General features: G+C 47.2%; 2 protein-coding genes across 2 annotated transcripts; both read right to left on the bottom strand.

The window, feature by feature from the left end:
- Positions 1–559: 559 nt before the first annotated feature.
- tcirg1b (T cell immune regulator 1, ATPase H+ transporting V0 subunit a3b) lies at positions 560–10,593 on the bottom strand. The gene is made up of 21 exons (XM_056599803.1): positions 10,426–10,593; positions 9,442–9,564; positions 8,924–9,002; positions 8,501–8,649; positions 7,993–8,088; positions 7,793–7,854; positions 7,119–7,245; positions 6,465–6,547; positions 6,281–6,374; positions 5,752–5,964; positions 5,334–5,484; positions 4,876–5,015; positions 4,069–4,226; positions 3,563–3,653; positions 3,342–3,460; positions 3,015–3,228; positions 2,670–2,780; positions 2,482–2,559; positions 2,222–2,342; positions 1,861–2,032; positions 560–1,709 (listed from the first exon to the last, which is right to left on the bottom strand). Exons 2-21 carry the CDS (start codon positions 9,556–9,558, stop codon positions 1,616–1,618), a joined length of 2,469 nt encoding a protein of 822 aa, XP_056455778.1. The 5' UTR covers positions 9,559–9,564; positions 10,426–10,593; the 3' UTR covers positions 560–1,615.
- A 369-nt stretch (positions 10,594–10,962) lies between these two features.
- On the bottom strand, positions 10,963–16,460 carry prpf19 (pre-mRNA processing factor 19). The gene is made up of 16 exons (XM_056600268.1): positions 16,217–16,460; positions 15,922–16,071; positions 15,722–15,798; positions 15,470–15,611; positions 15,248–15,321; positions 15,088–15,153; positions 14,781–14,822; positions 14,618–14,692; positions 14,121–14,196; positions 13,904–14,013; positions 12,899–13,054; positions 12,742–12,811; positions 12,478–12,651; positions 12,244–12,326; positions 11,909–12,014; positions 10,963–11,814 (listed from the first exon to the last, which is right to left on the bottom strand). The coding sequence occupies exons 1-16, from the start codon at positions 16,233–16,235 to the stop codon at positions 11,717–11,719; spliced, it is 1,518 nt and encodes a 505-aa protein (XP_056456243.1). The 5' UTR covers positions 16,236–16,460; the 3' UTR covers positions 10,963–11,716.
- Positions 16,461–16,554: the final 94 nt, after the last annotated feature.

Here is a 16,554-nt window from a genome sequence, read left to right as displayed (position 1 = left end):
ATATACAAACTACCAGACTAGAATAACTGACAGTGTAAATGGCTAGAAAATTTAATTAGCAAAAGTAAATTTTATTAACATATTCCAGGGGACAGCAAACTTTTCAACATGCAGTGCCAGTTTGACATTTTCTCGTAAATGAGCAACAATATATTAAATATTAAGCTGTATTATGACACAGCGACCGAAAACACTTCCAGAAAACCAGGAATTGTATTATTTCCATATAGTCCACAATCCTGCATCAACATTTTAAATGTTGTTTTTGTTGTTATATTTGCAACATGGGAATACAAATTATTACAACCATCTTAAAACACAATTTTCAGAAACTCATTCAAAAACATATTTGCAACTGAATGTTCGAACCATCCACATACATTTCTTTAAGACGTGTACAGCCTTGCAAAACCATGTGAAGGCGATGCACCCACTTGCAACAATATTTTAAATATTTTCTTGTCTATTACTCACAACCAGGGGCATAGCCACATGGGGGCCAGTGGGGGGGGCACGCCCCCCCCCCTCCCCTCCCTGTTGACAATCTAGTGCCACCCCAAATATAAGACTGGCCCGAGCTAGCCACCACAGTAATAATGTCCTGGCTACGCCCCTGCTCACAACATAGGTTTAAAATCTATTAATTGATCCCATTTCAGAACACTGATTTCAGTAACTAATTTAAACATATTTGCACTGGGAGGAAATGCCCAAAACAGAATAAGTCGGTAGTAATTATTATGCTGCCGCATTGTGGGGTGACATTTTTCCAATGATTATGCTGCCACGTGCCAGTGGTGGCATGTGTGCCTAGGGTTGCCGACCCCTGACGTATTCTAACCGTGTGTGTGAGGCAAATTGCAATAAGAAAATAAACAAATCATATTAAGAAGCGAAAACCCAATTTATTTTTTTCATTGTACAATTATTAATGGTAGTGCATTCATCCATTAACATGGTTATAGTTTTGATCGAAACCGTTGTGTTGTGGCATCACCTATTCAGATGTCATGTATTCACAGGCACTCATTTCAACTCATTTTGTATATAAGGCACCAGCAAAAAAAATAACTTTCTATTGACTAATGCCTTGGGAATGTTCTTTCAGGAAGCCCTTACAGTTTAAGCATCCACAATGAACATTAGATCTTTGGCATATCAAAACCATCCTAGTCCTTTTTTAAATTCCCTTCAACTGTTAAAAAATGACGTGTCCCTTTCCAAAGTCCATGTCTACATCATCATCACAAAGATGTCTATCGTTTCCTGAGAATGTGTACCAGTAAAAAAGGATAAGACGATGCCATTCAAAAGTTTGAGTAGCCAAAACTGATAGGAATAAGGAGGTAATTTCTAGTTTAGTATAAATAGTACAACTGTAGTACAGTATGATAAGTATTTATTCATAATGACATTGTGCGCCCACTGATGTCAAAGAACAGTCTAAGCCACAGACCAAGTCATTTCTTGCAACCAAATTGCAGATAAATAAAAAAACGAGAATCATTATGGCTCAACCAAATGCTGAAATGTGTGCGGCTGCTTCATGATCGATCTACATTACACTGATGAACACACTCCCTCGGGCAATAACGGTTGCACAATCCTTCGACCATCAGATGGGCACTGAGGCATTGATCAGAGAGGTGAAGCAGAAGGGGCAGAGCTTGTAACCACTCCCGCCGTAGAATTTGTTCTGGAACTCCACCCTGGAAAGGAATGAAAACAACATCCATTATTAACCGGTCCTTAGGGCCCACTCAAACCCTCTCCGAGAGGCCTGGGAACCTAGAGTTCGTCGGACTCATGAAATCATTTGATTGGTTTAAAGTGACGTCTGAGGAGGGTTGTTCTTCTCACCAGTGCAGACGGAGCGCGTGCAGGAAGGCGGACAGGCCCTCCATGACCAGGAGGATGGCGACCGTCAGAAGGGCGAAGAAGGCGAACACGACGAACAGGGCCACCGAGCCCGTGTAGCCCTGCCACTTCACGCCATTCCGCATCACCATCACCCACAGCACCTCCGACAGCTCTGCAGGGACAAGACACCAGCCGTGACTCCCCAGGCATGTTGTCCAAGAAGGATTATTTAAAGAATGACTGAGGAAGTGGAGGCCGTGAGTCGTGTGACCGCGAGTGCGTGACTGTGACTGTGAGAGTGTGTCACTGTGTGAGTGAGTGAGTGTGTGAGACTGTGTGTGTGAGTGTGCGCGTCACTGACGTGAGTGCGCCAGGCTGAGCGCCCAGAGTCGGAGGTAGGAGGCCGTGTTGGAGATGCAGCCCAGGCAGTACTCTATGGTGTGTATGGCCTGATGCATGTACACATCTGCAGTATCAAATGTCTGCAACAGAAGGAGAGGAGGGGGGGGGGGGGGGGGAGAATGAGAGATATAAATATCTGTTTGTTTCATTAGAATAGCAGGACTGTTCAACACTTCAAGGTGATGTGCAAGCCGAAGGTCATTACACCATCCCTCTTACCTCTTCCTCCTCTTCCTCTTCCTCTCCCTGGCTGGCGTTGATGGAGCCGTTCTCCACCAGCGGACGCCTCTCCCCACTCTGGAACACCGTGAAAGAGGGCGCTCAGATCAGCACAACGGCGCGGCAACCAGAGAACGCGAGGCCGTGAGGTGGTGGTGGGGGGGGCTGGGGGGGGTGGAGAGACCTACCACGCCGCGGAGTCTTATCTTGTGTGTGATGTACTCGAACGTGGGCTTCCCGAACAGCAACACGGGCACCGAGCACAGTGCCAGGACCACCAGGACCTTCTGGACAATTGTCTGGGGGAGGGGACAGTCTCTGTGTTGTTAACACACACACATCGCATATAGACATGCGAGCACATACACAACACACACACACACACACACACACACACACACACACACACACACACACACACACACACACACACACACACACACACACACACACACACACACACACACACACACACACACACACACACACACACACACACACACACACACACACACACACACACACACACACACCTGTCCGTGGTAGAGGGGCTGGTTGCCCGCGTTCTCGGTGAACAGGAACATGTCGATGAAGTGGATGAGAATGCTGGGGGCACTCTTCGACTGATCCGGCGTGAAGATGATCCACTTGAAGATCACCATGAAGACCAGGTAGCCGAACAGACACAGCATGAACAACAGCTCCGGGATGAGCACCAGGAAGATGTTGCTGATCTGGCCCCGGTTCCTGGTGGAGGACACACACGAGAAGAGAGGCGTGGTTGGAGGCTGGAGGCGTGGTTGGGGACCGACGGTGTGTGCGTGTCCCATGGGTGCAGTGGGGGCTGTTGTTAAACTCACACGTAGTTGAACGAGGACAGGCAGACTCCGAAAGTCATGTGGATGACTCCCATGATGACCGACATCTTCATCTTGTAGGAGTTGAGGAACGTCAGCTTGTTGTTGGCCATGCCCCAGACCTAACGGTTACCACAACAACAACAAGAACAACAACATGTCACCAAGAAGATCAGCGAAGATCCAAAAGGACAGATCAGGTGAGGGAGTCAAGGGAGCCGTACCGGGTCTATTCCAAAGGGGTACGGGTTTGTGAAGACCCCAGGAACCACGGGATCCATGGCGAGGAGGGGGGTCCCCGCCAACACAGAGGCACTGAGATGGGGGTCAGAGAAAGCAAAATAGCAAACGGGTGACTGTGTGCGTCGAGAGGCATCACCCCAAAAAATTTGAATACACCCTGACAATCTGAACAGCTCCTTGCAAGCAGTCTGGGCTGATGTGAAACCTGGTAACAAAGAGGGTACGCAAGGGATTGGAATAAGCACAGCTGCCGTTCAATCCAACATAAAAGTCTCATATTCAACATAAAAATAACATGTTTGCAATAAGCCATGTTAGTTTCTGACCCTGATGGAGATAGGTGCAAGATGTACATAGGCCTTATTTAGCCTTTGTGCAAAAACATTTCTAATGCCCTAAAATTAGGAAACATATGACTCTGAGAACACTGCAAGCGGAAAATTAAGAGGAAGCTATTGTAGGATTTGTAAATGGAAAGAGCACTCACTTCCATCTGTTGATCTTGAACATGGGCTCCACGTGCCATCCCGAGCTGAACGGGCTGACCCCCCGGCTGAAGCACTCGTTGTAGATAGCGCCCGTGTAGATCGAGAAGAGCCCCATCAGCAGGATCAGATACCGGCCCCCGAACATCATCCGGAAGATCTAGGAAGAACACAGTTTGGTGTGAGACACTGTCTGGCTAAAAGGAGTTCCACTCATTGAGGAAGATTCGTTATGCAAGAAAAATACTAATTAAATGACCATTGTATTTAATTTACTACTAAATTGGTGGAGGTTTCTATCAAAGTGCAAACTTTTGAGTTATTACCCCCTCGGACCAAAATATATTTATAGAGGGTCATACCGATGCATTTATGGAGGGAAGCTTGAGGAGCTATGATCCAATTAACCAATTTGATTTCACAGTTTAAATGAAAATCACATGGGATGTGTAAAATGGTTCCTTCACACAACTCATTTACCACCCCCATTGATTTGTGTGTTATTTGCATCTGTGCTGCATTTGAAGCGGGGTTAACTGATTGAGGACTGGGGATTCCCAGTGTACTAAAGGGACAGGAAATCTACCGGCTAATGGTCATGGAACCATACAATGTTGTGGGAGAGTTACGGCACTAAGGATTGATGGAGAACAACAGTCAAACAATAAAAAATGGTAAACAAACACTAAACATAGTCCACAAAGATAGTCGACAGTAGGTGTGTGCCAGTAGGAAACTAGGGTGGAAGCACACTGGGTCGGGTTACGACCTGGGTTCCCTTGAGTTTGGTTCCCTGGTTCGACGAGTACCTCATTACTGCTGTTGTTGAACTTGGGGTCCTTCTCCTCCAGGATCAGGTAGAGGGCCAGCAGCGCCATGAGCAGCCCGTGGCCCATGTCCCCGAACATCACCGCGAACAGGAAGGGGAAGGTGATGATGGTGAAGAGAGCTGCGACACACACACACACACACACACACACACACACACACACACACACACACACACACACACACACACACACACACACACACACACACACACACACACACACACACACACACACACACACACACACACACACACACACACACACACGATGAACACACCACAAGCTTCTGACGGCTCCAATAGCAGCTCTTGTGATGCCCGTTGGGGTTCTAGGGTACGGGGGTTCTAGGGTACGGGGGTTCTAGGGTACGGGGGTTCTAGGGTACGGGGGTTCTAGGGTACGGGGGTTCTAGGGTATGGGGTGGCGGGAGTGCGTACCTGGGTTGACCTCCCGGTAGTTGGCCACCCCGTAGGCCTCCACGATGTTCTGGAAGCCGGAGGTGAAGGAGTTGACGGGGAAGAGGGTGGGCGGAGGCTTGGAGCAGGGCAGGCGGTTGTAGAAGGAGTCCACCCCACTGCCACTCTTGCGCTAAGAGGGCGAGAAAAGATCACATAAGCCTGAATGCATACATTATCACACCAGGGTTGAAGCGTGCATACGTTAGATAACGAAATGAGGACTACACTCTCTACTGGTTTGGGCGCATTAAAAGAGTTTACAGTCAAAAGTAGACCCTGGAAACAAACTTCTGTCTCTTGCAAGGGATCAATACCCACTAGTTCACATATTTGACATATTTGACACATGTGCACGCCCCCCCCCCCCCCCCCCCCCCCCACCCCCGTGGTCACTCACCCCTCCCTCCCGGAGGGCGCTCTGCAGTTCGGGCAGCTTGGTGACAGGGCACCAGGCTTCGGCGATCAGGCACTTGTCGGTGACCGAGGGGCTGCAGAGGTTCAGCACCATCTCCACCGCCTTGCACTTCTGCACGGCCACCCGCCACTGGGGCAGCAAGGCCACCGCGCGCACCAGCAGCTGCTGCAGGAAGGTCTCCGTCTGGGTGAGCACCTGGCGGGGGGAGAGGACAGGGTAAGGTGAGGGTTGAAGAGGAAAAACTTTATTTGAATACAATTGATTGATGAGATATATTTCTTGGACGTTATTATACAAGGGCTCAGCGATTTTATTTACATTTTTATTTTCCACAGTATATGGAACAAATAGGAAGCAAAAAAAGCTAACAAATGATGAGTAAACCCGGGCAAATATGCATGCAATACGCGTGATGCACACAATAATTAAGAAAAACTTGTCTCATTGGCTCAATAGAAGCATAATTTATTTATTTACATGAAGTCAATTGATGAAATAATTTCCAACGTACCACTTTGATGTCGTTGATGCTGCCCTGGAGACCCCTGAGAATGTCCTCGCGCTCCGACGTGCTCTCAGGGTACGCAAAGGTCTGCGTGCGGAAGCTGTGTGCAGAGAGGACCACTGTGTCATGCTGAATTCAGACAGCTGTTTAAGCTACATGAAGAACACGCAAACGGACAGAAGGAACCCACCAGTCACAGATCTTCTTGACCTTCTGGCCAATCTGCTCCCCCCAATAGGAGATGAGGAACACGGTCCACTGTACCATCTCGCCCTGTCAGCAAGGAGGCATGAAGCACAGGAGGAATTAGAGTCACCACCAACGCATTCACAAACACAGAAATCATAGCCACCAAATTAAACCAATATTCATGTTAATACCGGTAATAATAATTCAAGTCAAAAGGTCAATTGTCAGGTAAATACGGTGAATCAAGTTTGAAGTGTACTGCAGCACAATACAATTGATACTTACATTTACTTGCAAATCTCATGCGAAAAGTGCAGATATTTGGGTTCAACAATACCCAAACGTTCCACACCAGCCAAAATCACAAGGCAAACATCAATAAACAGTTCAAACATCTCCAAAAAGGAACACAATATGAAGATGCCCTAGCCTCATATTCATAGTCCACAACCCGACCCCGATCTCCCAAAAATTGCAGAAGCAGTTGGCCTCATTCACATAGCGGCCATCTTCAGTCCCCCCCCCCCCCCCATTCGGCTAGAACCAAGGCTAGAACCAAGACGGACCCAAGATGGCCGCTAGGGGAACAAGGCTCAATGTATGTCAACAACTGCAATCGAGGCATGTGAAGGCTATCTCCCCTCCCCGGCCTCACCGTGTCAGGGTGCTCCAGCTTGCCCTCCATCTCCCGGAAGTCCACGATGATGTAGCCACGGCACGCCCTCCACAGCAGACGCTCGAAGGAGGGCACCTTCCATGGGTGAACTACCCCCGCCACGAAGCTGGAGGACAGAACCTCATCATTACTACCCCCGCCACGAAGCTGGAGGACAGAACCTCATCATTACTACCCCCGCCATGAAGAGAGAGAACCTCATCATTACTACCCCCGCCATGAAGAGAGAGAACCTCATCATTACTACCCCTGCCACGAAGCGAGAGAACCTCATCATTACTACACCCGCCACGAAGAGAGGGTACCTCATCATTACTACCCTTGCCACGAAGAGAGAGAACCTCATCATTACTACCCCCGCCACAAAGAGAGAGAACCTCCTCATTACTACACCCGCCACGAAGAGAGAGAACCTCATCATTACTACCCCTGCCACAAAGAGAGAGAACCTCCTCATTACTACACCCGCCATGAAGAGAGAGAACCTCATCATTACTACCCCCGCCATGAAGTGAAGCAACCTCATCATAACTACCCCCTCCATAAAGAGAGAGAGGGGGAACCTCATGATTAATGAAGCGATTTTGTTACATTATCAAACCCTCAGATTTATTTTCATAAACAAAAAGTGAAAAGGAAAAACGCTGGTTTACCTCAGGTGGACATCCTGACGGTTGTCAAACAGACCTGTGGTCTCCAGCACCTGGATTGGTCCCTGTGGAACACGAAGAAGGAAGGTGGATTTTTTGTTGAAGGGAACATTTGAGCACATATCGAAGGAGGGAACAGTTGTTCAATATACGAAGAACATGAAAGACGAAGTAGGGGTCTGTGTAGGGCGGGCGTGGGGTACCTCGGAGGCAGTGAGGGAGTGGGTCTGGGTCAGGACCCCCTGGTACTGGCAGAGCTGGACCAGCTGGGCCTGCAGGCTGTCCCTGTTCCGGGACACCTGGGACGGAAAGGGAGCATGTGTTTAGTCAAAAAAACAATGTAGCAGGAACCATGCCATCGACACTGGGGAATGGGTCCTGTTGAAGCCATAGCCTGGAGCTGTGTTTCGCAACCAGGAGCAAAATCAATCCACGTTTGGCACGTTTAGGATCGGAATTTGAACGACCGCCCCACACTAGTTTATGGCCAGAAGCCATTAATATTCAACCCTTATCAACTACTTGATGCAACAAAAATAAATAAAAAAAATCGGTAAATTGGACTTATCAAAACACGTAATAGGGAGATGAACCAGCGAGATTCCAAACAAATGTAGAAGAAATTCTTAGCTTTGTCATCACATTTCTCTGATCGACTAAGAATACACCTATAGGCCGTTCAGAGGAACTACACGTTAGCGCTTCACCGACCTCTTTGAGCTCTCTGGCCAGGCGCTCGCTGTCCTCCTCGATAGTGCTCAGCTCCCGGGGCTGGGGGGCCGAGGGCATCGGGCAGGGGGGCGGGAGGGGCCCCCGCATGTGAGGGGACCGGGACCGGTTGATCTCCTGCTCCAGGTAGTCTGTTCAAAGGTGTGAGGGAGATAACATTAGAGAGCCTGTAACCACAAAGAAATATGGCCTGAGGGGCTGGTTATGACAGCGGGGGGGGGGGGGGGCAAAAGCGATCTACTCCAGAAAAAAGGAATCATCTGTGATTACAAAAAATATTTAAGTGTACAGTTAATACTAATAATTAATGTTCAAACATTCAGATATTGAGTATGTACTTGAGTCATCAGCCATGTGAAAAACTGTTAATGCATAGCTACAGTGGTCGCAGGCCTGGACACTCACTGAAGGTCTTCTCCAGCTCCTCACATCTTCTCACCTCTCCCACAAACTTCCTCTGGAAGGCGTTGACATTTGGGTTCAACTGAATCGAAAAGACCGGATCAGAAGGAGAAGAGATTGTGGCTAGTATTAGTAAAACGCAAAAAAAACAAGACAAACATTGTATTCTACTACCATATAGAATACACATCCGTAACCTTCTGTAAATAGTATACATTTTTATATTTCTCTGTATGAGCATACAAACGATTATGTACGAATCCTGCTTTATTGGAATTATCGCCCTTCTGCGAACATGAAAATAAATGCACTCCACTCAAGCAAGACTAGATGTGTAAGGGAAGAGGCAAGGACAGAGAGAAGATAAAACATGGCTAATCTCTGAGACTGGTACATTGTGAACATGAACAATGTTTACTTTTGGCACATGACCACTATGGGTTAACCGGCTTGTTGTCTCTGTAGGGTACAGCGCTGAACATTATTTTGACGGACAGGTTAGCAACCAATGGTGGACTCACGTCTCTGAACTCCACCAAGCCCAGTTCTCCCAGTTCACTGACACAGTTGTAGGCCGAGCCAGACTGGAGGAAGAGCTGCACTAGGCACACTTCCTCACTGCGGAACATGGAGCCCATTTCGACCTACCGGAGGATAGACATGGGGAAAAGATGCATTCATTGCAAATTCATTAATTTGCCCTTCAGACTCCACTGTGACAAGGGAAGGATCAAGTTTGAAGGGTTAGAGGGAGGAGTGTTTGGAATTAAAGTGGGTGAAGTTGTCAGAGGGGAATGCCAGAATTAGAGGGAACTTGAAGTGGCTTGGAAAGATAAGAAAAAGGGAAGTTTATTTTACAAAGATTCCAATGTTGTGCAAACATGATTAAATAGCCTAAAACTGATCGGCAGCGGAACACCAGGCCATTGATCTTTTTAAGATCAGTTATAAGGTTGAACGAAAACCATTCTTGCTTAATAATAATATGTAATGATCAAATCACACAGGCAAACAATGAGACTAAGGCTAGTTGGAAGCACACTTCATCTACGAACGTATAGTTTATTTAAACAGCGTTTTCAAACTACTAAAACACATAAATAAGTCATTAAAATACGAGAATAAAAATGCTAACTTGTCTGTGGGACAGCTGTGGTTTCTTGCTTTCGTTTTTAGTCTTTTTAAATCATATCAACCACATGGTAGAAAGCATCAGTCTTATTCTGAGTATCCTGCAGGTCTATGAAGACGTGAAGCGGTCCAACACGGTATCTAGCACCGTGTCTAGGGTTTATTATTACCTTATTCAGCGCACATGACTACCACGGGTGACAGCAAACACACACTTTATCATTACAACACACACTTTATACACATTATACACACACACATTACAATCGACCCAAAGCACCGTGGCTGGACGTCCACTGTTTACAAATAGAGCTCAGCACAACTCATTTAAACACAACTACAACACATGCATGGAGAACCCGTTCGGTCCCTACCTGTTCCTTGCAGTTGGACCGACCCCGGATTCAGACAGACAGGCCACTGGACTGAATGTGAGTGTGCGACTAGAGACAAAACTGTCCGGTTTACATTCAGTTCTGGCTGGATGTCAGTTAAGGCGGTGCGGCCGCTACTTCCCGTTTGAGTAAGTCACGTTACTCAGCTCTCACGTGACTATTTGGAAAATCAGTGTGACTCATTGAGGGGTTATAACATGTGAACCACTGCATCAAGGGTTGTTTGGTATTGGTTTTACGGAAATGACTTATCCCGTTCAATCTTCTTCCTGTTAATACATGTAGCTTGGCGAAGTGCATGTTTAATACGAAATAGAGCTAAATGCCCATTTGCCTAGTCATACTAAAACACCATTCGTACCAGGTTAACAAACAACCATAATAGAGATGAGGATTTGCTTCGCTTATAAACTACACTTGTAACACTGGTATCTGAACGACCTATTCGTAAAGCGATTTGAACTGTTCCCGTTGGAACCAAAAGTCATCATAAACATGGCTGAACTTGTGACAATTAAATTGCTATGTAAAAGGACCCAATAGCATTACAAAAATCTTTTATTTTGGTGTAAAAGGACAGAAATGCAACAGATAAAACAGTCATGAAATATACAAGAGGACAAAAGAAAAAAAGTAATGGAGGGTCATTGCTTAACCACTGCAGAGATATGGGTGAGTTATAGTCATCATTTATCATGGAAACATGATATGAAGGCAGGAAATCTAACACACTTGTTCATACTTCACTGGGCATACATTACTACAGATATTGTGTTGGCTTACATGTCCTGGAGACTACATAACAGAGCAAAGAGTGCTGGAATACAATTCTCCACAGCATATCGTTAACAGAATGGAGCTGCATTAAAAATAGCTCGGGGACACCATAAAAAGAAAGATTACTACAGTGAATTTATCATTGATGGCAAATTTCAAAGAAACAATACTCTGGCCTTCGCACTAAATGTAATAATACCAGAAAGAACATTTCAACAATAAACAGACAACCCCCCCTCCCCCAAAAAACGAACCATACCAACCACGTTGTGGTACCAAGCGCAAGGGCATTTGTCAAGAGGTCTTGGACACCTCTGCCGGACAGTATCCGGTAGAGACGCCACCGTAGAATCATTCGTCATCCTTTCACTAAACGTCATACGACTAAGCTATACCAGTGGCCAGCATCTCGTCTCAGGCTCTGAACTCCTGTTACGACCCCAGTCATCACTCCCGTGCCAAAGCCCTTTCACATCCATCCAGTAGGACCCCTCTACAAGCTGTAGAACTTCAAGCTTCTGTCCATTCCCGCGGAGGTCAGGAAGCGGGCGTTCTCCCCGAAGGCCACCCCGGTCACAAGGCCTGTGTGGTCTGAAAGGGGACCAAACATTAATCAGGGTTGGTTCATATAAAGAGTTTTAGGTACGGATGGACGGATGATAGTTGTTTTTGCGGAGACCCTTACCGGAGAAGTTGAGCACCTCGGACCACTGTTTGCAGATGTACACACGGATGTCTGTGCCTCCCACCGCCAGGTAGGTTCCACTCTGGTCGAACACCAGGGACTTCACCTGAAAACACACACAGAGGGTTGTTCAAGTAGCCCACGGGATTTCTTATGGCTGTATTCCTCACTGCGGTTTAAACCGACATCGGCGAGAAAACTTACATATTGTAATATAAACCAAAAACATGAGCATTTGATCCTTCTTCAAAACGTAAGAAAACGTTGACATTCCTTTACGGCGCTCATACTGCAATCCTGACAAAGCATCCGTAGCCACACACACACACACACACCTCATAGTTGTTATCCAGAGCAATGGTCTTGAAATTCTTCAGCTTCCTCAGATCCCACAGCTTCACAGAGCTATCCTGAGCACCTGGAGAGAGAAGACACAGACAGAGTTCACTGGAATTACCTCCCTGCTGCACCTCAAGGGTTAGGGATACACATTTAACAGACAAAGACATGGAGTGATCTCTGGAACCCATCTCACGCAGAGGTCCTGAAGCCTAGGGCCTAAGGCTCACCTGTGGCCAGGTAGTATCCGTTCTCGGAGAAGGCGATGGAGGTGACGGGGCCGGAGTGGCCGGGGAAGTTGGCTACGTTGGTGCGCTCCTTCAGATCCCAGATCTTGATCTGGGAGTCCGCCGTGCCGGTTCCAAAGATGAGACCGTCGGGATGGAACTGGGCGCAGGTCAGGGCTGGAGGCGGGAGGGGAATAAGAGGGAACAGCTTAAGATGGACCCAGAGCTTCTGCGGTCAGAGTCACACGCCAGGAGTCCATCGCTTACCAACACCCGCACTCTCGTCCGTGACCTTGGTGAGGACTCGGCCGGTCTGGACGTCGGAGAAGGCCCAGTACTGCAGGAAGAAGACGAGCGTGAGTAAAACAGGGAGACTGTACCCTCACACGACGAGAGCCATCGCTAGACCAAGTTGGCCACGTGCCTGATCCTCCGAGGAGCTGAGCAGGTAGTCCCCGGTAGCGTGGAGGGACAGACCGGTCACGGCCGCCTCGTGGGCACGGACCACCTGGACGCAGTTGCCCCCGGTGACCGACCACACGCGGATGGTGCTGTCGGGAGATGCTGAGAACACCACATCCTGTAAGGGGGAGGGAGAAAACGAATGGACAAGTGATTCACCAAGAGCATAAGTAGTGGACTACACAAGAGTTTGACAGGAGCTGTCACACCAAATTTGTACCGGCTGCCAAATTTGTACCGGGTACGTCATCCTTACGTAATCCATTCCAAACCTGCCTGGCAACAGACGATCGCGTCGAATGACGTGGGAAGGTTCAAGAACATTTGCGAACTCGTTCATTGAGCTTGACAAGACAGATAACAATTATTTTACAAATTATATTTATTAGCGTTCCTAACTTTATATTTGTATTGTATTGCATTGTATTTATCTATTTCCTTACACAGTAATAGCTAAATGTTATGGGGATAACGTGAATAATAATAATAGAAAACATTTACCAGTTAGTAAATCCCTGCTCACCTATCTACCCATCTATCTATCTATCTAGTATCTATCTATTACCTATAATCTATTCTCTAAATTAAATTATGGAAATTAAATTAACACAAGATAGCTAGACTATGATACACTTTAAACACTCAGTTTACTAGCTAAATTCGATTAAACAATTAAATGCAACACAAATATAAAGTCAAAACAAGTGTTATCTAGCGATCCATTATCTGTATTATATGAATTTGTCTACGGCAACATGAGTGCGATTGAAACCTGCCAGGCAACGGACAACCCCTTAAGTAATCTGTTGTCCGTTGCCTGGCAACGGACAACAGATTAAGTACCCGGTACAAATTTGGCACCCGGTAAAAATTTGGTGTGACAGAGCCAACCAAATAAGGGGGGTCCGATAACGGCATCAAATACGTGTTCTCTCGTCCCTGGGGTGGGAGGCGTGTGGGTGTTTACCTGGGACGGGTGGTAGATGACCGACGTGACCTTCTTGGTGTGACCCTTCAGCGTGGCCACGATCTGCTCCTCGCTCTTGTCAAACACCACAACGTTCTTATCGGCGCCACCTGGGGGCCGACCACAAAACAAAACAAACCACAGGTTGGTCCGTTGCATGGGACAAACCAATACTGGGCAGGGGGGGGGTGGATGGAAAGTGGGCCGACCCACTTACCGGTCAGCACTTTGTTGGTGTCAGAAGGACACAGGTCCAGAGCCAGGATTCCAGGAACGCTGGCACTGTGCAGACCCTGAGAGAAGAGAGATCAATACATGACTGGACGAGAGAAAAAATCCAAACACTTCAGTAGATGCTGCCCACTAGGGCCGGCCGAGTAATCAAATTTTGATCGCGATTTCGAATTTAGCCTCAAACGATCACAAAGAACAGCTGGATACATATCTGTTCATTACTTTAGATTTAATGCATTTCTATTACTTTTCTTTTTTTTTTTTTTTTGAAGGAGAAATTTCAAAAGTTCTCAGTTACAAAGTGTTTTTTGTGAGAGACATGCTGAATCAATACATCATGTTTTCAAACTCAAAGATAATCGTTTGAATAATCGTGATTTCAATATTGACCAAACATTCGTGATTATGATTTTTCCCATGATGGAGCAGCCCTACCGCCCACCATGAGGGAGTTGGAGCTCTGAATGAGGCAGTACTCACAGCGTGTGAGGCCACTTGGCGGTATTTACTCAGATCCTCAGCCCGGACCAGCTCCTCTGGCACGGTCTTTCCTCTCTGGAAACAAGAGAAGGGTAAATGTATAACACCACTGTGTGCACAGAACGATCAATCCCTGATGTAAATAGGTGTATTGTTGACATACCTTCTTTCTCTCGGTGGTGAGGACAGTGGCTTTGTCTTGGAGCTGACGGAAACAAAGAGCAGGCAAGAATGTTGTTCAGACATCGAAATTGCTGTTAAATGCATTCATCATTTAAAACCAAAAAAACAACAGTAGTGGAAGCACCACCATGGAAAAATAACTACAACTTCCATTACTATATTTGGATGTTTGGTGGAACATCCACCTAACAAACCAATTTATGAACATCAATAGATTACACCGTATTTGAATGAAGACCTATTATTCTAGTCCTCTCATTTCAGACATTCATGTTGATGACGCTCACCTTCTGGATGATCTCGGGGGTCATTCCGACCTGTTCACTGATCTCCATAGGCTCTCCACCGGCCCCCTGTGGGACAGGAGTACAGTAAGACACAAAACAAAACCACAAGCATACTGACTGGTTTGTCCATCACTGGGGAAGCAACCGGCCACTAACTCACCACAGCAGCAGGCTGAGAGGCGGGAACAGCTTGTGGCGCGACCAATCCAGCTTGAGGTTTGAGCGTGGCCAGAGCTGTGAACAAATAAAACAAACACATTCCACATGAAAAAAACATCCAAGTAGGCAGAGTGAACTGTTCCGAGTACGAAACAACAGTCTCGAGAAGCAGTCTGTTTGAGACAAGTGACGATGGTGCTGAAGAACATCAGAATCCCCGTACCCTCTCGAGCGGCGGTGACCTCCTTGGTGAGGCGAGCGATGACTCTGCAGGCGGCGTCATGCTGGTACAGAGCGTGGGACAGCTCCTGTCTGGTGGTCTGCAGCTGCTGCCTCAGGGTGAAACTGTGCAGCATCACAGCGTCCTGGGATGGAGCGACGGGTCGGGTGTCACGGAGAAATGGGTTAGAACCAGGAAATGCAGGCCTCGATGGAAAATAGACAACGTCGAAACCAACACAGGACTTCCACTCACCCACTCATCCTGGAGGGACTTGAGAATGGCAGGGATACTTGTTGATGATGGCGCCTTCGGCCGGATAGGGTGCGATACTTTTGGTACAAAAAATGAGTTGACGTAAGTTGTGCAATACCATCCAATGATCAGCCTTAAACCGTTAAGAACGTGCACCGCCACCACTCAACGTGAGGCAGACGTGTCATCTCGCGCCTTACCTTTGATATCTATGAGCTGCTCCTCCGAGAGGGGTTGCCCATTCATCGGGTCGGTCCCATTCTCTGCGATGTATTTCTCGATCAGCCTCCGCTCGAACACCTGGTTCGACACGGGGGAGACGCAGGGGTGCTCCGGGACCTCGTTTGAGACTGCGGAGCGGCAGCAGAGTGTTAATAATCATAAGAGCTCGACTCTACGAGCATCACTCTAATGCGTGGCGGCTGACCTAGCCGAATTAGCATGTTAGCTTCCCCGAAGCTACATTGAATGAACATAATCAATGCTTCCACTTACTTGCGCAAACCAAAGACATCTTCCAAATGTAAATGTGTAGCCCGTTCCTAGAAATATATGCTTTGTGTGTATATTGGTGTTTATTCTAACTATTAACTACTTTGTTGTGCAGAAGTTAGAAGTAGCACGCTGTCTTTTCATTGCCGCTACAAAACCCACTGCATGCTGGGATAACTATGGTGGTCGAGTGTTCTTCGGGTGCGACGTGTAGCGTATGAGGTTGCTCTAACGCCACCTAGCGTCGATGAGACAAGGTTTGTGAAGACTGCATTGTAGACCAGCAGAGGGGCAGGATCAAGAAGGCACATGGTCAAAACATTAGCATTCAATATTTAATG

Source organism: Gadus chalcogrammus, chromosome 10 (genome assembly GCF_026213295.1).
Source record: "Gadus chalcogrammus isolate NIFS_2021 chromosome 10, NIFS_Gcha_1.0, whole genome shotgun sequence".
NCBI classification, from domain to species: Eukaryota; Metazoa; Chordata; class Actinopteri; order Gadiformes; family Gadidae; genus Gadus; species Gadus chalcogrammus.
Note: the sequence above shows the minus strand (reverse complement) of the source record. Positions and strands in the feature narration are given on the sequence as shown.